Source organism: Cervus canadensis, chromosome 12 (assembly GCF_019320065.1).
Source record: "Cervus canadensis isolate Bull #8, Minnesota chromosome 12, ASM1932006v1, whole genome shotgun sequence".
NCBI lineage: Eukaryota > Metazoa > Chordata > Mammalia > Artiodactyla > Cervidae > Cervus > Cervus canadensis.
The window spans coordinates 76,791,972-76,819,746 of record NC_057397.1 but is presented as its reverse complement, the minus strand read 5'-3'; the positions used below and the strand labels follow the sequence as shown (position 1 = coordinate 76,819,746).

General features: G+C 50.2%; 1 protein-coding gene across 1 annotated transcript in view; it reads right to left on the bottom strand.

Moving 5' to 3' along the window:
* DEPTOR (DEP domain containing MTOR interacting protein) overlaps positions 1-27,775 on the bottom strand; it is a 106,700-nt gene that overhangs the window by 28,695 nt on the left and 50,230 nt on the right. The window contains exon 4 of the mRNA XM_043483335.1: positions 1,554-1,732. Coding sequence (XP_043339270.1) covers positions 1,554-1,732 — 179 coding nt within the window. The remainder of the gene's footprint in view (positions 1-1,553; positions 1,733-27,775) is intronic.

Here is a 27,775-nt window from a genome sequence, read left to right as displayed (position 1 = left end):
GCGTCGGGCCGCGGGCGCCGGGAGAGGGAAGGCGCGTCGGGCCGCGGGCGCCGGGAGAGGGAAGGCGCGTCGGCCGCGGGCGCGGGGAGAGGGAAGAGCGTCTGGGTCGGGCCGCGGGCGCCGGGAGAGGGAAAGCGCGTCGGGCCGCGGGCACCGGGAGAGGGAAGGCGCGTCGGGCCGCGGGCGCCGGGAGAGGGAAGGCGCGTCGGGCCGCGGGCGCCGGGAGAGGGAAGGCGCGTCGGGCCGCGGGCGCCGGAGAGGAAAGGGCGCGGGGCCGCGGCGCCGGGAAGAAGGGCGCCGGCCGCCGGCGCCGGGAGAGGGAAGGGCGCCGGCCGCGGCGCCCGGAGAGGGAGGGCGCGCCGGGCCGCAGGCGCCGGGAGAGGATGGGCGCGCCGGGCCGCGGGCGCCGGGAGAGGGAGGGCGCGCCGGGCCGCGGGCGCCGGGAGAGGGAGGGCGCGCCGGGCCGCGGGCGCCGGGAGAGGGAGGGCGCGCCGGGCCGCGGGCGCCGGGAGAGGGAGGGCGCGCCGGGCCGCGGGCGCCGGGAGAGGGAGGGCGCGTCGGGCCGCGGGCGCCGGGAGAGGGAGGGCGCGTCGGGCCGCGGGCGCCGGGAGAGGGAGGGCGCGTCAGCCGCGGGCGCCGGGAGAGGGAAGGCGCGTCGGGCCGCGGGCGCCGGGAGAGGGAAGGCGCGTCGGGCCGCGGGCGCCGGGAGAGGGAAGGCGCGTCGGCCGCGGGCGCCGGGAGAGGGAAGGCGCGTCGGGCCGCGGGCGCCGGGAGAGGGAAGGCGCGTCGCGGCCTGCCGGGCGCCGGGCTCAGGGGAAGGCGCGTCGGGCGGCTGGGCTGCCAGAGAGGAAGGCGCGTCGGCCCGCGGCGCGCCGGGAGAGGGGAAGGCGCGCCGGGCCGCAGGGCGCCGGCGAGAGGGAAGAGGTCTGGCCGCGGGCCGGGCTCAGGGAAGGCGCGACGGCGCGCGGGCGCGGAAGAGAGGGAAGGGCGCGCCGGGTCGCGGGGCGCCGGGAGAGGAAGGGCGCGCCGGTCCGGAGGGCGCCTGGGAGAGGGAAAGAGCGTCTGGGGTCGGGCGCGGGCGCCGGGAGGAGGAAGGGCGCGGTCGGCCGCTGGGCGCCGGGAGAGGGATAGGCGCGTCGGGCGCGGGCGCCGGGAGAGGGAAGGCGGTCTCGGCTGAATTCGTCGGGCCGCGGGGCGCCGGGAGCAGGGAAGGCGCGTCGGGCTCCGCGGGCGCCGGGAGAGGGAAGGCGCGCGGGCGCGGGCGCCGGGCAGAGGGAAGGGCGCGCGGGCCGCCGGGCGCGCGGAGAGGGAAGGCGCGCCGGGCCGCGGGCGCCGGGAGAGGGAAGGCGCGCCGGGCCGCGGGCGCCGGGAGAGGGAAGGCGCGCCGGGCCGCGGGCGCGGGGAGAGGGAAGGCGCGCCGGGCCGCGGGCGCCGGGAGAGGGAAGGCGCGTCGGGCCGCGGGCGCCGGGAGAGGGAAGGCGCGTCGGGCCGCGGGCGCCGGGAGAGGGAGGGCGCGTCGGCCGCGGGCGCCGGGCTCAGGGAAGGCCGCTCACCGTGCTGGATGATGCCGTGCTCCAGGAGCCGCCGGCAGAGCTGCTCCGCCTCCTCCCGCGCCGTGGCCTCCCCCTCCTGCACCAGCCAGTCCAGGAACTCGGACGCCATGAAGGTGCGCTCGTACTTGACCCCCTCCTCCTCCCGGGGCTGCAGGAGCGTGTTCTCGGGGCTCATCAACCTGGCGGAGGAGAGGAAAGGAAATAAGGCAGCCTGCGCGAACCAGTGCGGAGGAGGGGGTTACGAGGCACAAACGACAGGCTACAGGGAGATGTCGTCCTGCACGGGGAATATAGGCGATATTCTATAACAACTTTAAATACAGTATAAAAGTGAAAGTGTTAGTCGCTCAGTCCTGTCCGACTCTTTGCGACCCCACGGACTGTAGCCCGCCAGGCTCCTCCATCCATGGATTCTCCAGGCAAGAATACTGCAGTGTGTTGCCCTTTCCTTCTCCAGCGGATCTTCCCGACCCAGGGACTGAATCTGGGTCTCCTGCATTGCAGGTGGATTCTTTACTGGCTGAGCCACCAAGGAAGCTCCAGCAGAGAATAGTCTATGAAAATTTGGAATCACTATGGTGTACACCTAAAACTAATATAATACTGTAAATCAACTATACTTCAATCAAAAAAAAAGAAAAAGAAACCTACACAGAAGGAAAATCACTCAGTTGAAATCCCACTTCCCAGGCCTCCGAGAAGTGTCACAGCAAGGCTCTCAGACAGACAGACGTGGCTGCCGTGTGCTGCCCCAAACGCAACCGTCAAGACAAGGAGCTGCTTCAGAAGTGAACAAGAGGCATCTTTTCCTGGTGATTAGTAAGAACACTGAAAGTGCAATCCAAAACTCTAGCTTTAGCAAACTGTAATCAGTTTGTGTGTGTGTGGTCAGCTGCTCAGCCATGTCTGCCTCTGTGACCCCACAGACTATAGCCTGCCTGTCTCCTCTGTCCATGGGATCTTCCAGGCATGAATACTGGAGTGGGTTGCCATTTCTTACTCCAGGGGAACTTCCTGGCCCAGGGATTGAACCCACATCTCTTGAGTCTCCAGCATTGGCTGGTGAATTCTTTACCTCGTGCTACCTGGGAAGCTCGGTATTCAGTTTAGCCTTCTTGAAAGGGAGTTACTAACCAAATTGCACCCTCTCTAAAAAACATCTCATATTTCTTTCCTAAAGGCATGATTCCTTTTCCCAAATCATTGGATTACTTGCTATGGACTTAATGCTTCTCTCTTCCCAAAATTTATATATGTTGAAACACTAAAGACAAATGTGGTACAATTTAGGGACGGGGAGTTTGGGAAGTGATTATTTCATGAGTGAGGAGCACCGTTAGGGAGGAAGAAAGTTTCCTGTACCCTTGTAGGTTCTTCTGGCTGGTCTGTGAATTAAACAGACATGAGATGGATTAACAGGACAAAGTTATACAAAAGTTAAATAACATGTACAGGGGGAGAGACACGGGAAACTGATTAACTCACCAAAACGGGCAAAACCCTAACCTTAAACACCACCGAAGTCAAGAGAGGATGTTGGGGGTCGTGGTTCAGGACTTCAAAGAGAAGAAAGAGATTCAGACGAAGACAAAAAAGCACTTTTGGTAAACAAATGTTTGCTGTGGTGTGCGGAGCCAACGGGACACAGAGCGGAATCTGGACAGACAGACTTCCTCAGGTGCCTCCCTGTCTGCGCACGCAGCTCGGACTCGAGTCATCTACGTTGAGCGCGCCTTTCCTGGAACAAGTCCTCTATCTACATTTTTTTAGGTCAAAGGTCAAATTTTCCTCTGGAGTCCTTCTGGGCTTTGATTGTTTTTTTAGCTCAAAGTAATCCACGTACCAAAGAGATATCTTCGGGTGGCAAAATGTGTTCCCCCAGCACTTTGACTTGAACTTCCCAGGCTCCAGACAGTGAGGAACGGCGTTTGTTATTGAAGCCATCCAGTCTAGAGCGTTTTTGCTAAGGCGGCCTGAACTGAGGCAGTGACCTGCATGACTCCTTTAGGGCCCCCTCGCCTGACAGCGCCGCTCACCGCCTGCCCGAGCCCTCCCTGCTCCCAGATTCTGTCTTTGCTCCACCTGCAGACAGCCCCCCGGGCACAGGCTTCACCCGCATCCGCACAAGGGCACCCCAGGAGTCCCTGCTCCGGCTGACTCTTAACAGTGTCAGAGGCTGTGAGCGCTGTCCCCTCAGGGTCTGAGCCCCGGCATGGAACCAGACTCCACAGGCCGCAAATGATATGCGAGGCAGCCACAGGAGTGAATATTTTTAAAAATTAAAAAGTAAAAAAGCAAAAATTCAAATCTGATAATGTCTGACCCTGCGGAAGATACGATGCCATGGCTTTTCATTGCTCTTAGACTGGAGACCAAAACCCTTTCTACAGCCTATAATGCATACATGACCCTGACCCGCCCCTGTGGAACAGTCTCACCTCTGACCCCAGCATCCAGAGGGGCTGGCCTTCTTTCAGTTCAAACATTCTGCTGTTGTTCAGGCACTAAGTTGTGTCTGACTCTTTGCGACCCCATGAATCGCAGCACGCCAGGCCTCTCTGTCCATCACCATCTCCCAGAGCCTACTCAGACTATGTCCATTGAGTTGGTGATGCCATCCAACCATCTCATCCTCTGTCATCCCCTTCTCCTCCTGCCTTCAATCTTTCCCAGCTTCAGGGTCTTTTCAAATGAGTCAGCTCTTCGCATCTGGTGGCCAAAGTATTGGAGTTTCAGCTTCAGCATCAGTCCTTCCAATGAACACCCAGGACTGATCTCCTTTAGGATGGACTGGTTGGATCTCCTTGCAGTCCAAGGGACTCTCAAGAGTATTCTCCAACACCACAGTTCAAAAGCATCAATTCTTTGGTGCTCAGCTTTCTTTACAGTCCAACTCTCACATCCATACATGATCAGTGGAAAAACCATAGCCTTGACGAGACGGACCTTTGTTGGCAAAGTAATGTCTCTGCTTTTTAACACGCTGTCTAGGTTGGTCATAACTTTTCTTCCAAGGAATAAGCATCTTTTAATTTCATGGCTGCAGTCACCATCTGCCGTGATTTTGGAGCCCAAGAAAACAAATTTGTCATTTCCATTATTTCCCCATCTACTTGCCATGATCTTCGTTCTTTGAATGTTGAGCTTTAAGTCAGCTTTTTCACTCTCCTCTTTCACTTTCATCAAGAAGCTCTTTAGTTCCTCTTCTTTTTCTGCTATAAGGGTGGTGTCATCTGCATATCTGAGGTTATTGATATTTCTCCCAGCAATCTTGATTCCAGCTTGTGCTTCATCCAGCCCAGCATTTCTCATGATGTACTCTGTATATAAGTTAAGTAAGCAGGTTGACAGTTACAGCCTTGATGTACTCCTTTCCCAACTTGGAAACAGTCCATTGTTCCATGTCCAGTTCTAACTGTTGCTTCTTGACCTGCATACAGGTTTCTCAGGAGGCAGGTAAGGTGGTCTGGTATGCCCATCTCTTGAAGAATTCTCCATAGTTTGTTGTGATCCACACAGTCAAAGGTTTTGGCATAGTCAATAAAGCAGAAATAGATGTTTTTCTGGAACTCTCTTGCTTTTTCGATAATCCAACAGATATTGGCAATTTGATCTCTGGTTCCTCTGCCTTTTCTAAGTCCAGCTTGAACATCTGGAAGTTCACAGTTCACATACTGTTGAAGCCTGGCTTGGAGAATTTTGAGCATTACTTTGCTAGCATGTGAGATGAGTGCAGTTGTGCAGTAGTTTGAGCATTCTTTGGCATTGCCTTTCTTTGGAATTGGAATAAAAATGGACCTTTTTCCAGTCCTGTGGCCACTGCTGAGTTTTCCAAATTTGCTGGCATATTGAGTGCAGCACTTTCACAGCATCATCTTTTAGGATTTGAAAGAGCTCAACTGGAATTCCATCACCTCCATTAGCTTTGTTGGTAGTGATGCTTCCTAAGGCCCAGCTGACTTCACATTCCAGGATGTCTGGCTCTAGGTGAGTGATCACACCATCATGGTTATCTGGATCATGAAGATCTTTTTTGTATAGTTCTTCTGTGTATTCTTGCCATCTCTTCTTAATATCTTCTGCTTCTATTAAGTCCATACCATTTCTGTCCTTTATTATGCCCACCTTTCCATGAAATGTTCCCTTGGTATCTCTAATTTTCTTGACGAGATCTCTAGTCTTTCTCATTCTATTGTTTTCCTCTATTTCTTTGCATTGATCACTGAGGAAGGCTTTCTTATCTCTCCTTGCTATTCTTTGGAACTCTGCATTCAAATGGGAATATCTTTCCTTTTCTCCTTTGCCTTTAGCTTCTCTTTGTTTCTCAGCTATTTGTAAGGCCTCCTCAGACAGCCATTTTGCTTTTTTTGCATTTTTCTTGGGGATGGTCGTGATCCCTGTCTCATGTACAATATCACGAACCTCTGTCCATAGTTCTTCAGACACTCTATCAGATTTAATCCCTTGAATCTGTTTGTCACTTCCACTGTATAATCTTCTCAAACTAACAATGATATACAACACAAAATGCATCATTTCACTCTAGAGCAGGAGGAAATCTTAGGGATCACTGTAAGACAACTCCCCTCCATCCATGAGAAAATGCAGTCCTCACCCAAATGGGAACACTGGATGACGGCGCGCACTGTTTACCGATGCTCACAAACCGCGTCATACACGGGCACCGACCCCGCGCACCCGGATGCGTGCTCACGCGGTGCTCACTGCCAACGCTTTCAGACTTGGAGCCCAGTTCTCCTGTGGCCAGAACACGGGACCAGGAGTCTCAAGATTTAAGTTTATTCAGAATGGTTACGTGGTAACTGTGAGATGAAAAGCAAGTAACTGTTTTCTTTTTTTAATCTTCCTTTCTCTGGAGAGTGTAATGATAGCTTCACCCATCTGTTGTGAGAACCACATGTGAGTCTGAGTAAAACAACTTAATGATACAAAAGACAATGTATATACAGAGTGTTATACTTAACTAGTCATGGTGCCTTCCTCAGGGCAGGATGAATTTGTACCAACAGCTCTGGGGACTCCTCTGAGTCATCTCCTGTCTTCCCAGAACCTTCAGAGTTCCACTGGAAGCCATGAAAGGGCCACAGCTTTGGGAAGTAAGAGAACTGGGACTCAGACACAGCTCTCCCACAAACTAATGACTTGGTTTTCTTTTTTTTTCTTTTTTTTTTTTTTACTGCACCAGTGTCCTCAAACTCGTAATAAATGAGGAAAATAATACATGTGCTATTGTCTTCACTGGATTGCTGTCATTAAAAATTTCTGTTAAAAAAAAGTTCTAAGCACATAGTGTATGCTTTTATATTTAAGAGTTCAGTTCAGTTGCTCAGTTGTGTCCAACTCTTTACAACCCCATGGACTGCAGCACGCCAGGCCTCCCTGTCCATCACCAACTCCCGGAGTTTACCCAAACTCATGTCCATTGAGTCGGTGATGTCATCTACCATCTCATCCTCTGTCGTCCCCTTCTCCTCCTGCCCTCAATCCCTCCCAGCATCAGGGTCTTTTCCAATGAGTCAACTCTTCGCATCAGGTGGCCAAAGTATTGGAGGTTCAGCATCAGTCCTTCCAGTGAATATTCAGGACCAATTTCCTTTAGGATGGACTGGTTTGATCTCCTTGCAGTCCAAGGGACTCTCAAGAGTCTTCTCAAACAACACAGTTCAAAAGCATCAGTTGTTCGGTGCTCAGCTTTCTTTATAGTCCAACTCTCACATCCATACATGACCACTGGAAAAACCATAGCGTTGACCAGACGCGCCTCTGTCTGCAAAGCAATGTCTCTGCTTTTTAACATGCTGTAAGAATAGATCCCATACTGGATCTTCGCCAAAAGGCCATGAAGCGATTAAGAGTCTTTATTTATAAATCTACTGGCCACCCAGGTGGTCCTAGCGGTAAACAACCCGCCTGCCAGTCCGAGAGACATAAGAGAGCTGCCTTCAGTCTCTGGAGCGGCAAGATCCCCAGGAGGAGGGCGTGGCAGGACACTCTAGTGCTCCTTCCTGGACAATGCCAAGGACAGAGGAGGCTGGCGGGCTACAGTCCACAGGGTCACAAAGGCTGCAACGTGACTGAAGCAACGCAGCACTCAGGCACACGTGAAGTGTATTAGCATACAACTGAACTCATTAGAAACCTTATTTAGAACTCTTTAATTGGCAGAGATTAATCAGGGTTAATTTAGGATCAACACATACACTACTACAGACAAGTAAGTAAACGAGAAGGACCTACTGTGTAGCACAGGGAACTCCACCCAATATCGTGCAACAACCTACACCGGAAAAGAAACTGAGAAAGGATATGTATGCATGCATAACTGAATCACTTTGTTGCCGACTTGAAACCAACATAACACTGCAAATTATCTTCAAGAAAAATTACAATACTCATTTGCAGTAATTACAATATAACATTGTAGTTGCACTTCAATGAAAAAATTAAATCTGCAGAAAAGAGTATTATTTAGATCTCTTCCCAAGTCAGCCCTCTTCTGTACTTCGATTCAGCCTAGAGATGAGGGTGCTCTCAGAGGGCCAGAGCAGCTGCGTACGTGTGAGCCGTAAGAATCGTGTTTAACGCAATACTGGAATGGGTTGCCATGTCCTTCCTCCAGGGGATCTTCCTCACCCAGGGATCCAACTTGGGTCTTCTGCATCGCAGGCAGATTCGTTACCATCTGAGCCACCACGGAAGCCCATAATCACGACCAGGCCCTTCTTAGAAGAAGGGACAACCACCACATATAATCAACACGAGGGGCAGAATCCTGAAGACACTTCACAGGAGACGGCCACAACAGCTCCTCGCATGCTTCTTCCCAACGTGACTTCACTGCTTCTCCCATCAAGAGGCTGAGTCTACTGCCCCTTCCCTTGACCCCGGGCTACCTCTCTGAGCAGCACTAGACACAGCAGAAGCAGCATCACTGTCTTCCAAGGCAAGGCTTTTGGAGGCCGTGCAATGTCCTCTCACCCCCTCGGAACGCCACACTGAGGCGGCCGGGTAAGGAAGCCAGTGCAGCCTACTGGCAGTGGAGAGGCCACAAGGCCAGGGCAGCGGCCAGCATCTCTCTCAGACGTGAGGAGGAGGCCGTTGGGTATTCCAGCTCCACTGACCCCCAGCAACAGTACGAATGAGCCCGGGGGACCCAGCACAGGAATGGCCCTAAAACCCACAGAATCAGAAGAAATAACACACCATCTGTTGTTTTAAACTACTCAGTGTGAAGGTGATTTGTTCTGTAGGGATAGATAACTAGAATATATTCATATCAATGTTGTTTAGTTGTTGCTTAGACGCTAAGTTGTGTCCAAGTCTTTTGCAACCCAAACTGTAGCCCGCCAGGCTCCTCTGTCCATGGGATTTTCCAGGCAAGCATACAAGAGTGGGTTTCCATTTCCTTCTCCAGGGGATTTTGCCTACCCACGGATCAAACCCATGTTTTCCGGCATTGCAGGCAGACTCTTTACCACTGAGCCACCTCCTATCAGGGGGTAATGGCAAAAAACATGTGAAACCCACAAAGAGACCTGTCACATCAGTTGGAAAGTACTGAAGGGGCAGTGAGTGAATCCCAGAAGGTCCTGGAAATAAACTGCATAAAGTAGAGCCACATGGAGTTAGACCTGGGAGCCCGCATCGGTAATGGGAATCTAGAAAACAGAACGCCGAGGCATGGCGTTATTTCTTCCGTTTCTTTGGCCCTCAAAGAAGGTAGAGCGAAGACGAGGGAAACTAGCTTCCTTGGTTTCCTGGTTTCAGACTTTATTCCTCGAGGAAATCTCCCATCCCACAAAGCTGGACCATGTGCCACTTTTAAGGGCTCCCTGCAAGGCCTCCTCAGATCCATGCAGGCATGACCAGCTCACTTAATTATGAGCTTTTTTGAGACCAGGCTCCTTGTCTCTGGGGTGGACAGCTGTTTCCTAGTATCACAGGTCCTAAGAAGTATTTGCTGGATGAATACATGAAACTCATTTCTCTGCATTCCCCTGTGACAGATCACTCACCTGGGAGTATGTGAAAAACAGCCCTCTTAGACCTCCCAGACAGCCCAGGGAACCAAATTCCATCCTTCCACTGCAGGGGGCGTGGGTTCGATCCCTGATTCGGGAACCAAGATCCCTCACGCCACAGGGCAGCCAGAAAAGGGGGGGGGCGGGGAGCCACCCTTAGAATGACCCCGCATGGAGACAAGGTGAGTCAGAAGTTCCATCCTGACGGACACTCTCCATTTAAGATACAGACACAGACGCCCAGCCTTCACCTGCTGTCCAACCACACTGTCCCTTCCAGCTCAGCAACCTTCCTTTTGAGGGGGGTGGCGAGGACAGCGGGACAGAGGTTTGGCTGGGTCACTTCGTGTAACCAGAGACACAAACGGCCAGCCCTCCAGGGCTCCTGCTGAGGGGCTGGTGGCCGCTGGACAAATGGCTGGTGAGCTGCCGCTGCCAACGTGAGCTTCAGCAGAGACCAGCTGCCAAGCCCGCCTGGCTGGGCTCACCTACCATTTACACATGCCCCGCAACCCTGAAGGTCTTCTGACCCCATTTTCCCTTAGAATCAAGGGCTATTCCTGCCCAGATTCTTCTCTTTACCACAAAGCCTTGCCGGGATTTGATTTTAGTGTCAACATGTAGTCATGGTGTTAAAACAATAATTTGACTCACTACTTGGTCCAATGATCTCTTACTATGCAACAAGCTGCCTCAAAGCTTGGTGACTTAAAACCACCACCACTTATGGGAATGTAAATTAGTGCAGCCAGTATGGAAAACAGTATGGAAGTTTCTCAAAAAACTAAAAATAGAGGTGCCATGAAAGTGAAAGCCGCTCTGTCGTGTCCGACTCTTTGCGACCCCATGGACTATACAGTCCATGGAATTCTCCAGATCAGAATACTGGAGTGGGTAGCGTTTCCCTTCCCCAGGGGATCTTCCCAATCCAGGGGTTGAACCCAGGTGTCCCGCATTGCAGGCAGATTCTTTATCAGCTGAGCCACCAGGGAAGCTATTAAGATTCAGCAATCCCACTCCTGGGCATACATCCAGACAAAATTCTAATTCAAAAAGATACCTGCATCCCACGTTCACAGAAGCACTATTTACAATAACCAACACTTGGAAAGAACCTAAATGTCCACTGACAGATGAATGGATACAGAAGATATGGTACATGTATACCGTGGAACACTACTCAGCCATAAAAAAGAATGAAATACCATCTGCAGCACATGGACGGACTTGGAGATTATCAGACTAAGTGAGGTAAGTCAGAAAGAGAAAGACAAATACCATGTGATAGCCCTTATATGTAGAATCTAAAACATGGCACGAATGAACGTATTTGTGAAACAGAAACGCACTCAGAGAGAGAGAAAAGACTCGTGGTTGTCAAGGGGGAAGGTGTGTGGAGGAACCGACTGGGAGCTTGGGATTAGCAGATATAGATACGTAGCACATAATATGTAAACACACACATATATACATGTATACATACATACACACATGTTAATATATGTGCATAACCAAATCACTCTGCTGCATGCCAGACAGTAACACAATACTGTAAGTCAACCACACTCCAGTAAAACAATCTTCTTAGGAAGCCAGCACTAATCGTGTCTCAGAGCTCCACAGACTGCCTGGGGCTCAGCGGGGCAGCTCCTCCGCCAGCCTTGCTCGGGGTCCGTCACGCACCGCAGGCGGACGGCGGCTCGGGCTGGACGTCTGGGCTGGGTGCCCCTCCGTCAGCACAGCCTCTCCCACGAGACGCCCTGGACACTGAGACACACAGCTCAAGAGGAAGGAAGCAGATGCTGCCAGAATTTTACTTACACTTTCATTAGCATATTAAGACATTAATAATAATGAGAGAATATTATTAATACATTGGGTTGGCCAAAAAGTTTGCTTAGGTTTTTTTGTAAGATGTTACAGAATATAATCCACTTGCCAGACAACTAACCCATTCAACATGCAAAATGCAATGGTTTTCAGTATATACATAGAGGTGTACATCCATCCCTACAATCCATGTTAAGATACCTTATCACCCCAAAGGAAACACTGTACTATTAGCGATCATTCCCCACTTCTCCATCCCCATCCCTCATTATGTACACATAATGTACAAGTTTTTATGTGGACATGTTTTCTTTTCTCTTGGATATACACCAAGAAGCAGAATCGTTGGGTCATATAATAACTCTTCTTAATCTTTTGCGAAAATGCCAGACATTTCCCAAAGTGGCTGTGCCGCTCTGCACTCCCACCAGTGAAGTGGGAGAGCTCTAACTTCTCCACGTCCTCTCCAGCATTTGCCGTCTGTTCTTCATCAGGACCCTCCTAGTGGGTGTGAAGAGATGTCTCAGAGTGGTTTCGATCTGCATTCCCCTGATGATTACTGATACTAAGCATGGTTTTGTATGCTTGATGTACATTTATATATCTTCTTTGGAGAAGCATCTACTCTGATGCTTTGTCCACTGGAAAATGAGGTTACTTGAATTTAAGCATCTTTTATATATTCTTTGATGCAAGTTCTTAATCAGATGATGATTTGCAGATATTTTCTCCCGTTTTGATGTTGAAGCTGAAACTCCAATTCTTTGGCCACCTGATGGGAAGAGCTGACTTGTTTGAAAAGACCATGATGCTGGGAGGGATTGAGGGCAGGAGGAGAAGGGGACGACAGAGGATGAGATGGCTGGATGGCATCACTGACTCAATGGACATGGGTTTGAGTAAACTCCGGGGGTTGGTGATGGACAGGGAGGGCTGGTGTGCTGTGGTTCATGCGGTCGCAAAGAGTCGGACATGACTGAGCGACTGAACTGAACTAACTCTCCCGTTTTATGCGTTGTTCTGTCACTTTCTTCAAGGCTATTTGCAGTCCCAAAGGCTTTAATTTTTGAGGTAGTCCAATTTATCTATTTTTCTCTTTTGTGGCTTGTGCTTTGGGGGTCACATGTCAGAAACACTGCCTGACACCAGCCCATGGAAGTTTACTCCTATGCTGTCTTCTAAGAGTTTTATAGTTTTAGCTTTTAAATTTAGTTCTATAATCCATCTTGAGTTAATTTTTCTAGAAGGCATGAGGCGAGGGTCAAACTGCTTATTTGCATGCAGTTATCCAGTTATCTCAGCACCATTTTGTTAAAAAGACTATTTATTCTCCATTGAATTATCTTTCTGACTCTTGTTAAAAGCCAAGCAGCCATGCCAGGCCTTCTTAAGCTGCTTGGGCTCAGAAGTCACAGAATGTCAACTGCCTGAGTTACACTGGTTTAAAATCACGAGATTAAAGGCAAAGGTAGCTTCAAATCCTAACTCTGCACACCTGTCAGCTACCTGACTGCTTCCCCGAGCATCGCTGGGGATGAAGACAGTGCCCCTGGGGAGCTGCTACACAGCCTAAGTGTGACAATACACAAAATGCTTCACTCACGGGGCCCAATTCACCTTAAGCTCTGAATGCATTTTAGCCATATTGATGATGATAAAGGTTTTCTAGATGGGGCCGTTAAGATTTCACCGCTTTCTTTATGGCAAAATGAATTAATATTCTGTGTATATTTCTACAGACAAGAACAGCAATTCTATTTTAATTAGTGGTGACAAGTGGGAACGGTGCTCCGAAAGTCTTATTTTTATGGAACAAATTCATCTTTAGTCAAAATGGTCCTGTGTGCGACTGTCCTCGTGATGTAAAGCCACACACCTCACAAAGAGCTGCTCAGTCGACCCCACGGACTGCAGCCTGCCAGGCTCCTCTGTCCACGCAACTTCCGAGGCCAGAACGCTGGAACGAGTTGCCGCTTCCCACACCGGGACCTTCCCGACCCAGGGAGCAAAGCTGGGTCTCCGGCACCGGCAGGCGGACCCCTCACCACTGAGCCCCTGTGAGGTGCTGGCGGAGGTGGCTCAGTCGCTAAGTCTCGTCTGACTCTGGGCGACCCCACGGACTGCCGCCCACCTTGAGGTATTAGGCATTAACAAAACTCACCTCCTGAAAGTACCCACTGATTTTACTGGGCATGTGACTGCGCTCACCCTTTCCTGGATATATATCTGAGTCATATTTCCCAGGCTCACTTTAGCCCAGGGGAAAGGCAACGTCACAATAGAAGGAACTGCTGCATTTAGGGGCCAGAACAGGAATAGAAGTCAGCTGATAGTAATCTCCTTGTGCACTGAAAAAAATTCAAAAGACCCGAGAAGGCCCCTGTAACGTGGGAACGCATGTGAACCGTGCGCCAGGGCACAGCTAGCCAGGGAGCCAAAGTGACCCACAGGCCATGAGGCCCAAAGGACGCTTCAGAGTCTAGAAAGCTTCCAAAAAAGTCATGTGTTAATGTAATGATAAACCACTCTGAAAAGCAAAACATAAAATTATATACATGATAATCATTAGAAACTAAAAATTTATTCATCCAAATATTGAGTTACTTTACCCTGGGGGCAGTTTCTGGATGCTTTTTCCTTTCTTCTTAATAGAATTCTCTATCACTCACATTATTCCCCAGACAGAATATACTATGCTTATAACTGGGGGGCGGGGGGGATTTATCAATAAAGAAGTTACATTAAGGTTAAGTTTCTTTACTTATGTTTTAATTATTTTTTCATTTATTTGTCTGCTCCAGGACTGAGTTATAGCCCGTGGGGTCTTAGCTGCAATGTGCAGGGTCTTCAGTTGTGGTGTGTGGGTCCAGCTCCCCTGACCAGGAATTGAGCCTGGGCCCCTGCATTGGGAGAATGGAGTCTTTAAGTGCTGGACCACCAGAGAAGTCCCTAAGGTTAAGTTTATATTTAACCAGATGACTTGTTCCTGACAAAATGCTTATATTAATACTCAGTATAACACAGTTGCTCCCCATGTATAAATCACATATTTAGATGTATGCTTCCAAAATACAGTTTGAAAAAATAACACTGACTTGTGTGAGTAGGAAGAAAGTACGAATTATGGGGAAATGTTTATGTAAGCATTGATTATTTTTGAATACTATGCTTTTTTTTCTATTGAATAGATGTGATACGGATAAACAGACAAAATTTTCATAATCATTTGGTTTGGAACTAGTAAACCGAAAGCTGTTTGGCTACTATATATCAGTAAAACACTAGTATATACTAAAAAAAGGTGAAGGAAAAGGAAGAAAAACAGCATTGTACACCCTTTGCCAACAAATACCTTTCACCTTCCTCCACTTGCTTCATACTATACACTGAACAGAACATACTCTTTCTCATCATTTTTCTTTACTTGTATTGTTCCCTCACATCCTCCTCCCTCTCTTTCCCTGGAAAAATTTAAACCGTTCTTCACAAAAAGGAAGCTCAGTGCACAAGGGAGCCTGCTCCAGTGACAGGCGAGGCCCGAGACCCAGGGCCCGCTCCCGAGGAGCCGTCCCGGGGGACAAGCAGGATGGTAGGGGTCTGAAGGAAAGGGCAGAAGGGCATCTGCTTCTCATTTGCACAAAGGGGCTCTGAGGGCTAGAGAAACTACTGCCCTCTCTGAAAATACCCTAACTTAGAAGTAATTCACACAGATCTCTCCTTTTTTTGAACTTTAAGTCAATACCATAGTTTCATATAAAGTCTCTCAATTTTTAGCACACTATTTTTACCCCTTCAGCTCAGCTAGAAGCTTCTGAAGGACAGACACCATGCATTCAGAGCTTTTACTTCTTAGAAAACCCAGCCCCGGGAGGCAGTATACACCAGGTACTGGGCAAATATTTGTTAATCAGCTGGCTGACGCCACGGTGTGCCACAAGCAGCAGTGACAGAGCGTCATTATCTCTGAAGGGTAAAATCCCTTCCTCTCTGCTCGCTATTTTAAATTTTCGGGAAAAAAAGCAAGAACTTTTCAGTGCCGGTTTTGTGCTCTGACGAGGCTGATAATTCGGAACCGGAGTTGTAATGTTCACGTTCCCCGTGGTCTTTAGTGCTGCTGTGCCCAATATCACCAGCCTTTAGTGTGGATGCATTAAACATCTCAGTTGTTACTGAAGTTGAATCAGCTTCAGGCAGAAGCCGAGTGTGAATTCCAAGACCACGGCTGTCCTAAAAGGCTGCATTCAGCTACGGTTTCATAACCAAAAAATTACACAAGGAGAGTAACCAAGCACTTCTACACTGAATTCAAAATGATTCAAACCTCTGTGAGGCTTTCAAACCACTGTCAAGGGCAACTGCGTTCTCAAACAGATTATAAAGGCTTCTTTTAAGGGAATGGTTATTATTTATTTTGGATGCGTCCATAATTATTAGAAAATAGAAGGATTTGCTGCCAAAAACAAAGGGGGAAAAAAGGCAAAGAAAGACAGTTAGAAAGGGTAAGATAAAGTACTTGAGAAAAAAATAAAGATAATACCAACTAGGGAAAATCAAATGAGTATGCCTTAAAGAGGTAGGGGAATGACAGGAAACTGGACCCATAAACAGGGGCTACCTTCTGCAGGTCAGCAGGCTGTGACAGAGGCTGCTGGGTCCCGCCTATTCGCTACGGTTACACGGAAAAGAACGGGAAGCAGTCTCTTCTCTCTTCTTTCAACCAGGGTCTTCCGTTGTGCCATCACAAACCCCCTCCCAACACACGGATCACCATTTACCCCGCCCTGCATCGGTCACTGGGACACAAAGAACAAGTCAAGGTTCCTGCTCTGGAAGGACGATGACGAAGCAAGGTTCCCAAACTTCTGGAAAGCTTGAAACTGCTCTTGTCCACTTTGCTTTCAGCCACCTGCTAGAAACCAGCGGGGACCATCACGAGCAAAGGGCCAGTCGATAACCTCAGTCCAGGAGAAAAGAGATGAGAGAAAACGCCCAGTGAACTGGAGCCGCTGGTGCTCACGGGGATGCTCGTGGAGACTCAGCCACCTCTTGGCACGGATAGAGGGGAGGCTGCGCTGGGGAGGGCCACGTGCGGGCAAGGAGAGATTGCTCGGTCCCCCGCGTCTCTGGCCCAGGGCAGGTGGGCGGTCTCTGCAGACAGCGATAGCCGGTCCAGCAGGAGCAGTCTGGAGCTGGGCTGGACGACACCCTTCTCTCCACGGGTCCAGGGCGGCAGCGGCAGTGGGGGCCAGCCTCCGGTCTGAACCTCTGGACCGTGACTTCCGAGCTGGGGTCGGGCTCCGGGACCCCGAGTTCCTTCTTGTGTGCCATGAAGGCAGAACGCTCAGCTCCACAGTGCGGTCAGAGTCAGAGCTAATCTTCGTGGCATCGGGCACAGCGCCTGGTGCCAAGCCGCAGTGAACAAGGGATGCACGCGGGCGCAGACACACACACCCCCCCCAGCACCCACCTCCCTGGAGGTTCACCCTCAGCAAGTCCTGTCGTTCCTTCCCAGGTGGGCCCACCTCCCAACCAGCCAAAGGGACCCACTCCAAGCACGCTGGGGAGAGGACATATAAAATGCAGAAAAGCAAATGTTTAGCCACTTCAAAGGAAATTTTATTTCTAGAGAATGCTAACACTGAAGTAAAAGTTAAAGTCTTATTTAGGAGACAGAATCATGGTAGAATACGGAGGACAATTTTATAAAAATATCGTTCGGATAGTTGTTCGTATGTGTGTTCAATTTGTGAACAGGGAGCTGCACACTCACGTGAAGTGTATATACACTATACTTCAATACGTGTAACTTCCTAGTTAAAGTTGGACGACACATTTGACTTCAGGAGAGTTAAAAATGCTATGTGGATTTTCTTTCCTTCTGGTCTGAAGGCCTTCTGTTAGGGGCTCTGAAATTAGTAAATGCTTCCTGACAATTTGGTGTTTCCCACTTGGTAGAATAAAGCCATGGCTGACACTCCCCAGCTCTGCATGAAGAAGTGATTAAGCAGGGATGTTTCCATTTAGCAAACAAAGCAAAGAAAACAAAAAAGCATCTACACCCCTGGAGTCATCTCTGCATTTAAAGACAACGCCACCTACCCAAGGAGCCTCCACACAAAGCCTCTAATAATGGAAGGATAAGCTCCAACCTCAACCCCACTCCCCCAGAAGCCTCCCACTGCTGCCATCCTGGAGGTCCGCTTTCACTCTGCTCGAATCAGAGCCTCTTCTCCCAGGAGGCCCTTCCTCCTCTGCTCCGTGGGTGTTCTCAGGCCTCACTGCAGAAGGCCTGGCAGCGCCTCGCCCTGCCCCACCGCCTGGATCATTCACTCCAGACTAACACTTAGAGACAGACCGAAGCCGTTTCCGCTAGAAGACTCCGCATACTTCATCTCTTCCAGATGGAATCAACTGACACTCGGAGCGAACTAGAGTCACTGGATTCAGAGCACGCCGGACACAGGATTCCACTTCTACAGGTTCGCTCAAGGAACTGAGATTTTTAACTTTTAATGCTGTTCGTGGGAAAGGAAAGAGCTGCAGTTTCGGCCAGGGTCCCTCTTTAGCAACTGGAGGTTTAAAGCAGGTAACTTGGCCCATCTCAAATTAGCCTTCCTTCCTTCCTTCCTCGTAAATTGATGGGGGAAATCTCTCCCTCTTGGAAGTGCAGGAAGAATTAAAATATTTAGCATGGTGTGTTCTAAAGACGGTGAGGTACTTTTTCTAATGCACAGAAGTCCCGAGTGTGGCTGTGGATTCAGCCTCACTATGAGTCCTGATGGCTGTGAGTATGGCCATAATCGATGACTTAAAATGATGGTGGTAATGATCCTTCTTATCCTTTGAATGTTTGTGATCAGAACCTACAATGAGTCAATACAAATAGTGATCTTAGTCGAGCATGTATGTACCCCTGGCTTCAGTCCAATCTGCACATGCCAAGGTTGGCACAGAAAGGGGCCGCCCAGTGACTTCGCTCCTGAGTAAGGCTGGCCGTGCATGCGTTGACCTGTTCATCTCTTCAGCAAACATCTATCTGGTACACGCGCTATGCTGGACGCTGAGGCTCCGACGTTGTGCGCAACCGCAAGGTGCACGACCCCAGACGGCTTCTAGTCGAGCGGGAGAGATGGAAACCTCAGCACGACCATCTTGGAGAAACAGCTGGTGTGGCGGCTGAGCTAGAATGCAGGTTGATACGGGAGCAGAAAGCAAGCCAAAAAAGCTTCTTATAACCCAACCATACTCCATACTCATGCGAGAGGGAGAGTACCCCACGTCAGCTCTGACCATCACATCGTCACATGGTATGTGCTCAGAACGAAACAGAAAGAGCCAGTGAATTGTTCACCGACAGAGTGGGGCAATTCTGCACGCCTGTCCATTCAAGGAGATAGGAGAGGACTCGTTTCAGATCCTGGGTAGGGTCTCACAGGCTCCGCCAATCAGGGTCCCAGCAGGAAACTACAAAAATGTACATATGGGCTGGACTTCGCTGGTGGTCCAATGGCGAAGACATCGAGCTTCCAATGCAGGCGGCCCAGGTTCAATCCCTGGTCAGGGAACTAGATCCTGCCTACCACAAGGAAGATCGAGCATGCTGCAATGAAGACCCTGCAACTAAGGCCTGACGCAGCCAGACAAATAAATGGTATTTTTTTTTTTTAGTTACAAATGGGCTAATAGGAGGTTCCTGGGAGCTTCCTTATACGCTCAGTCCTCAGTCGTGTCCAACTCTCTTGTAACCCCATGGACTGTAGCCCGCCAGGCTCCTCTGTCAGTGGGATTCTCCAGGCAAGAATCCTGGAGTGGGTTGCCATTTCCTCCTCCAGGGGACCTTCCCGACCCAGGGACTGGGCCCATGTCTCCTGCACTGCAGGCAGATTCTTTACCACGGAGGTAGTATATCATAAAAGAACCACTCAAGCTACGGGCAGGGTTACGGGAAACTAGAGGAGATGGTGAAGGCCCCAGCCCATGGGACCGCGACCAGAACAACCGCGGGCCCCGGGATTAAGAGGGCGGGCAGTGTCCAGAGCCCGGGAGTGTCGGGTGTTACGGAAAGGCTACTGATGGGAGCTGGGCCCCTCACATGCGGAGGGAGCAGAGAGCAGAGCCCTCCCGTCCACCTACTTCCTGCCGGGGCCTCCCGGCAACGCAGCCTGTTGACACGGCCATGAGTCAGCCCCGGGGCCCCCGACCTCATGGTAAAGGGTAGAGGAGAGTCTGGAAGACAAATGAAATGTCCTGCACACAGGCTGGGCTCCTCTCACGGCGCAGAATCCAGCTCTCGTACATACAAGCACGTGTGTCTTTATGCAGCTTGGGTCACGCAAGGATAACTTGGACGACAAGCATTTTCCCTTATTTATCAGAAACTCGACAAAGCCAGTACGAGGGGAGACTCTGCTCAGCGTGACCTCGTTTAGTCCTCACGGCAAGTTTGCGAGTTACGCCTGTTCTTCCAATTCTACAGATGAGAGACACACTCAGGAAGGCTGACTGTCTCGCTAAGTGGCCGAGGAAGAACTCTGACACACGCTTCTCCAACCCCAGAAATCTTAGACGGTTTTTCCATTCCACCAAGTTGAAAAATAACTACAGAGATTGATTGGCAAAATCAAGGTTACAGAGCTTGGTTCGCTGCCGTGTGATTACACAAGATTAGGAAAACTTGGCAGAAAGGACCGGCAATGAATCTCCGTTGGTGAATCAAGTCTACTGTTGAAGCAGCTAGGTGTGTCTACCTCTAAATCAAGTCATTTCTGAATAATCAACCAGGGCTGGAAATCTGTAGATGACGATCTAGGGCTGATGACTCCTGACAAGTGCGGCTGACCTGCTGCCTGTCTGCATGTTAACAAAGCACCAGAACCACTGTCACGTATTTACCACACGAGAGGGACAGCGCGGCGTTGCCAAGAAGCAGTCAGGAAGAAACGCGATTTCCAAATCCAGGCACAAGGCCTTGGTAGGAACCAGGTGATGAAAGCTTCTCGCAGGCCCACTGAAAACTCTATCAGGCTGCATTCTGCTTACCATTGTTGAGTGGTGTTCGTTCCTGCCGTAACCTCAGATGGAAGCTGCAGAAATGTGCAAACTCAAAGCTGAAAACTGAAAACTGGCTCCATGTGGGCTCATGGGCCCTGGGGCTGGAAACCAGGGTTTGAAACGCTCCTCCTGGTTTTTGGCTCGAGGAAGGTAAGCCACTTCATTCAGCCCTCTAGCCTCGACCTCCGTACTTGCTGAAGGGAGTCTCACGGTCCTTCTCTCCTTGGTGCAGGAGGCTTTACTGACAAAGCACACGTAAAGGCCTGGTTTACACTGAGCGTCAGTGATGCCCTGTGAGCCCCTCAGCAGCATCCCCAGCGTCTTCAGACCTCCTCCAGCCTCTCCAACTCCCCTACCATCTTTTCAAGCAGGCGTGCACAGTGAACAGATCTGGGGGATAAAGCTGATGTCTTCTTCTGGGCCGGAAAGCAGCTCTGCTTGAAGACATTACAAGGTTACTTGAGCCTGGGGCTCCTCTTCTGTGCCCCCACCCTGGCAGGCATCCCCAGCACCTCACCGAGCTGCCCTTCGGGAGCTTAGGCTTGGAAGAACCACTGAGAAAGTGACGCCGCTCTCGCTATGAGAACGATGACCTGTCCTCTGTCCCTGGACCCGGAGGTCTCCTGCCCACATCCAGGAAGTGGTGCAGGTGAACCCGTTAGCGTGCGAGATAAGATCGCAAGACTCTTGACATTTCTCCACAAGAGTCACACAGCGTCCAAACCATGCCTTGTCACCCTGACCAAACAGCTACAGAAGGTAACAATGTTTAATCCACTTACACTGAAATTTTAGGATACCCTTCAAACAATCCAAGAAGGAAACATTTACTCCAAGAACCTGTGAAACCACTAATTCATATGGCAGCACCAGTGAGCTGTGAAAGGCTGTATATAACACACTAGAAGTAATTTTGTTACAGTCTGCATAATCAAGACCTATTTTGAACATAAAACCTGAATCAATTTGCGGACCTCAAGATCCCAGTTTGGAAAGCACTTTTATTAAGCAAATGCAGGAAGACAGAGAAAAAAACTTGAAGCCTCTTTAAAAAAAAAACACTCCGGCTCCATGTTTTCACATCATATTAGCCACTAAACCTCTTTCAGCTTGTGTGTCCGTCTCTCCAATGGGATGAACGGTGCCTACTGGGTATATCTGAGAGAGCTGCACAGGCATCGGCATGTTAATGGCCAGGATGCTCTGTAAGCTTTAAAGAGGCAAGGCAAGGTACACCTCCGACTCCCGGCGCTTAGCATGAGAAGCAAGCTCTCTTTAGCATTTTCATGGCACCAGTTCAGCAGCTCATAGCAATCACTGCATGTCGAGTTCTTTGTTCACTCAACAAATATTTATTGTGCCAGCCACTGGGAGGGAACAGGAAAAAACTCTCAGGGGCACAGGGTAGAGAAAGCTCTGATAAGATAAAATACACAAAAGGGCTTTTCCCCTTTGTACACGGCTTTTCCTTCATATTTCTCTTCAGGTCTACGGGACAGAGAATATAAAGGAGGCGGAGGGGACTGGAAGACGCCTAAGGGCACACTGGGACTTTAATTCTTCAACCAGCGCGCTCCCTTACGCCGAATAAACGGACTACTGGAGACCGGAGACAGAGACTGATAACAAGAAAACTAGGACCCTCCGGATGAAAAACTAATGCCTTTATGAACCAGACCTAGAATGGATTAAACTCCATGTTAAGACTAAGTTAAATTAAAATTGAGAAGTCTCAGAAATTAGGGGATTGGGATTAACATATCCGCAGTACTACATACAAAATATGTATAGAAAACCAACAGGGACACAGTGTATAGCCCAGGGAACTAGACTCAGTATTCTATAATCACCTATATTAGAAAAGAATCTGCAAAAGAATGGAACATGTATGTGTCTAAGCTGATTCACTTAGCTGCACACTTGAAACTAACACAACATTCTAAGTCAACTATACCCCAAAATAAAAACTCAGTTAAAAAAATAATAATAAAATTGAGAAGTCTCCTCTACACCTGAAGATGATATCAAGGTTAGTTTAAAAATGTGCATTTCAACTATTAGTCTTAGTAAGCATGGTCCAAACTGTACCCCAACTCACGTGCTCTGTGTGGCTGACTCTGTTTATTAGGACACAGAGTGCTTGGTTACCCTGAGCTCACCCTTTTTCTGAAATAGATCTACGGTGCCAAGTGCTCCAAGACAATCAAGCTTTGTAGTCTGGAACATGCATTCAAAACACCTACCATCTGAAGGCAACATATAGATTCTGTGCTGTTTCTTTAAGTTACTGACACTGTTCCTCCTTTCAAAGGTGTTATTAGAAAACTAAGAACTGCCCTGTTTGGGAACACCAGCGATCCGTCCACATGCTGTGCTTCTGTGCGTCTGTCTGTGCGTCTGTGAGTCTGTGTGTCTGTGCGTCTATGCGTGTGTGCACATGTGCGTGCGTCTCTGCATCTGTCTGTGTATCTGTGAGTCTGTGAATGTGTATGTATGTGCGTCTATGTGTCTGTGAGTGTGTGTCTGTGTGTCTGTGAGTCTGTGAGTCCGTGAGTCTGTGTGTCCGTGAGTCCATGTGTCTGTGAGTCCGTGAGTCTATGAGTGTGTATGTATGTGCGTCTCAGTGTCTGTGAGTCTGTGAGTCCGTGAGTCTGTGAGTCCATGAGTCCGTGTGTCCATGAGTCTGTGTGTCTGTGTGTCTGTGTGACTGAGTCTATGTGTGTGTGAGTGTGTGAGTGCATGAGTCCATGAGTCCATGTGTCTGTGAGTCTGTGAGTCCGTGAGTCTGTGTGTCTGTGAGTCTGTGTGTCTGTGTGACTGAGTCTATGAGTGTGTAAGTGTGTGAGTCCATGAGTCCGTGTGTCTGTGAGTGTGTATCTGTGAATCTTTGTGACCATGTGTCCGTGTGTCTGTGTAGAGGCGAGTGCGGAACTGGAAGGCCCCACGGGAGACGTGCGCCCCATCTCTGCATCCTTGGTCCACGGCTGCGTGGGAAGGCGGGGGGAAGCCTGCTGAAGCGCCGGGGCCTGCGGGGCTGAGACGAAGTCCTCCCGATGGCTCGTCTGGCCCAGGCCCGGGGCACAGCTCTCCGTCTCAGACCCCCGGGAGCTAGCAGCAGGGATGGCTCCTACTTCGGGTAGCCCTGCGCCCACACTGAAACCAACCCATCCACGTGGACCCACAAATCCATGAGGTGGACAGCACCAGGGCTTAGAAAGGCAGAGGGCCCCCAAGCAGCACGTTTCAGCAAAACCAGCCAGAAACCCCCAAGTTACACAAAGGCCTATTAATAACATAGAACAAACAGGCCAGAGGAGAGCGCAAAGGAAATCCTGACAAGGGGCCAGGCCCTCGGGGCTGGGGCAGGTGGGGAGGCTGCACGTACCTGCCATCCGGGCTGACGTCTCCTGCCCCCGGAGCAGCGGGAGTGACACGGAGCTGCCGCCACCGCTCGGGGTCCAGACGCCCTCCTCCTGGGACAGTGAGGTGAGGCCCCACCCTCCCACGTTACTATTCACTATGCGTGTAAAGCCCTGGAGGGGAACGGCGGCCCACGCCAGTGTTCTTGCCTGGAGAATCCCACGGACAGAGGGGCCTGGCGGGCTACAGCCCACGGGGTCACACAGAGTCGGACACGGCTGAGCACACAGAACACACAGCATATAGAGAAGGCTGAGTGCGAAGAATGGGTGCTTCTGAGCTGTGGTGCTGGAGAAGACTCTTGAGAGTCCCTTGGACTGCAAGGAGATCCCACCAGTCCATCCTAAAGGAGCCCAGTCCTGGGTGTTCATTGGAAGGACTGATGTTGAAGCTGAAACTCCAGTACTTTGGCCACCTGATGGGAAGAGCTGACTCATTGGAAAAGACCCTGATGCTGGGAGGGACTGGGGGCAGGAGGAGAAGGGGACCACAGAGGCTGAGACGACTGGATACCATCATCGACACAATGGATGTAAGTTAGCAAACCCCTGGAGATGGTGAAGGACAGGGAAGCCTGGCATGCTGCAGTCCATGGAGTTGCAGAGCCGGACACGACTAAGTGACTGAATAACAACAATGCTATCATCACTATGGTTACTATTATGATTTATTATTCTATGATCACTCTATGCAGGAGGTTCAGATAAAATAACCTAAACACAGTGCTTTGAGAAGCTTAATGTACAAATAAAAGTCGTTGTTTTTATTATATTTACAGAACACCACAGAGATTTACCATGAATGATTTACCTCCTTTCCTATGTCTACTTTAAAATCCTGGAATATTTTCAGTAAATTTTTATAGAAAATGCTATACTCATATACTCACAAACTCCATGTTATATTTTTGAAGTAAATACTGACTCCATTCATTTAATCTCCACTGAAGGAAACAGAAGAGATTCACTAATAGCGCAGTAACAGTAAGTTTGGACTCTGGACCCTTGGGATCATACCCAACTGGTTTTGATTTTTACTAATGATGTGACCTTGGATAAGAGATTTAACCTCTCCCTGTGACATTTTTCTCATCTATAAAATGGGAACAATGAAAGCATTTAAGTAGGAGGTTGTTATGATGATTAAATAAAATGGATTAGTCAAGACATTTGATATACATCTATCAATCAACAGTATTATCTATTATTATCTTAAAAGGGAAACAACTAAAGGAACATATATTTTGCAAGACCTTCTTTCCCAAGTATCACAAATATCCTAAACATGGGATCTGGTGAAATAATTCAGACGGATAAGTGAATTTTTCAGTTGCTGTTGGTTGTGGCTTGCATGTGGGATGTCAGTCCCCTGACCACGACCCCTGCCGTGGAAGCACACAGCCTTACCCGCTGGACCACCAGAGAAGTCCCAGAGTCAATTCTCAAATAATAAAAATTCTTGAAAATGAGAATCATAATAACAACCAACATTTCTCAATGTTATCTTTTTAAGTATCCACAACTTAGAAAATAATAATCCATGCTGAGATTCATGAAACAGATGGCCAGAGAAACAAAGAAAATGCATTAAAAACAGCTAAACTAAACTGATCAAAAAGGTAAACTGAACTATCAGTTCCAAAGGGCTGAGAGTTTGCTCCATACGCATTCTGGCAATTGAAAACAGTAGGAGCCAAGATTTGCAAGGTGACAGTTAGGTCATGCCAGGTTAAAGGCTGATGAAATGACTTCTCCTAGTGCTAACTTTACAAGCAGTTTGAGAAAGGAAATTTACTTGGAACTGAGACACTCAACACTAGTGGATAAAAAGCCAACTGCACACAAAAAAGTCCAGCAACACTGGTCAGTTCGTCCAGGGATCAAAAGTCTAGTCACCCTTTCTAGCAAGTTATTTACCATCTATGCCTGGCGAGACACAGGTGAACCTGCAGGCAATAGAAAGAAGGATAAAGCAACTCCTCTGCCTAAACCTCTTAGTCTAATGCTGCAGACGCACCAAGGTGAACGCCTCACACAGCCCCCTCATGGGGTAAACACACAGGCACATCACCCAAGTCCCTCCTAAGGGGACACGGACGGATGCTCAGGAAAGGTCATACTGAACACAAAGCCCGGAAGTCAGAGTGAGTGAGGGAGAGGCTGAGCCTGGCACAGAGAGTCTGCTGGACAAGGGGGCATCACATGCAAAGCACATCGGGTCACCACCGGGGCCACCCCACCCTCCAACGGGCTCCCGTCACACGTGAACACTTCAGTACCGTGGCAGCCTGGCCCAGTCCCTGTCCCACCGCTCACCCCCCTCCTCTCCCCAGATGCTCTGGCCTCCTTGCTGTCCTGAAATACGCTGAGCGCATCCCCACCCAAGCCTTCCCCTGGCTGCACCGTCCACCCGGGAAGCTGTCCCAGCACATCCACACTTCATTCAAACGCCGCCTCTTAGGGATGTCAGGTCCCAACACACCTCACCCGCCTCGGGAAGGCTAGCTCTCTTTCTATCACTGTGAACCCTGTACTAAACTACACTCATCTTCACACGCTATCCCTTCAACATCTGCCTCTTCAACTAGCCTGCGAGCTCCGCGGGGGCAGAGGCTTCGTCCGCCTCTGATCCAGGCGCATTTCCAGGGGCTGCAAGTGTGCCTGCCAAGTGGGGAGGGCTCACTAAGTATGTGCGGAATAATTCATGGATAGTAAGCGCCCAGAGGCAGGAGAGAGCCGTGGATGGCCAGAGACACAGAGTTTAGGGTGAATGGAGAAGCAGGGGTGGGGCTGGGTGAGCGTTTTCTGGACGCCACAAGCAGCTTCCTTCAACTTCTCTTAGCACACCCGTCCCACTAGTGGCAAAAGTTCTCTGTCAGACGTCTCAATTGTTGCTAACCCCGGCTCCCATAAGGTGACTACCCAGGTCCCAGGAGATAATCTATAGCTAGAAAAGAGGGTTACAGAATCCCTGGCATCCTTCCATGGAAATGATATGTTTCTTTGTTTTTTTCCAGGATCTCAGTCCGCGGGTCAGGGCCTGAATCTGGCCACAGCAGGGTGGGCCAGCATCCTAACCACTGGGCCGAAAGGGAACACCCGCCATGCATGCTTTTGACAACATAAAATCTTAACAGTTTAAACGGACCAGCAGGGTAGCCTAAATGCTAAACACCCACTAGAATTTTCCAAAAGGGACTAAGAAAGCAGCAACGGCACGCACACACACACTCCAGGACACAGACGGAGGTGCCGACGGGGCCTCCCGTTCGGTCACACGGGTCAGGGAGAGGAGCGCTTATATACTTGGAGACAGAGCGCAGGCGACCAGGGGGCCAGGAGAACCAGCACTGACGGGGCAGGAAGCGTCTGCACAGCCAGCACCAGGGGGAGGGGACAGACCGCCACAGGGCGGGACAGACAGGACCCCGGGTGGGCGCGGCGTCAGGTCAGTGTCCGAGACGGCTGTCCCCCGCGGGATCTGACGGCACACGAGAGGGACCGAGCCAAGCCCTGAAGCGCTTGACACGATGGTCCCTGGAGTTCCCACGGCAGCAGCGAGCAGCGCCATCACCACCTCCACGTCGGAAAGGAGGACACTGAGGCTCAGAGGGTGAGGCCCCACGGCCAGAACTCAAGCCGGGCCTGGCTCCTGACCATCGTGGTACTTGACAGGCGCCTCTGCCCCACGCACCCACCCACAGAGGAGGCGCTTTCATGTCATGAATGCGTCTGAGAAAGGCAGTCAGAGTTAAGCAGACGGTGCCACTGCCCCTTCGCTGCTTTCTCTAAGGGCTGCCCTGGAAAAAAGCAAGGAAGGTGGGATGGGAACAGAACCACAGAGAGAGCAGCTCAGCTCAGAGACGAAGCACTGGGAGGG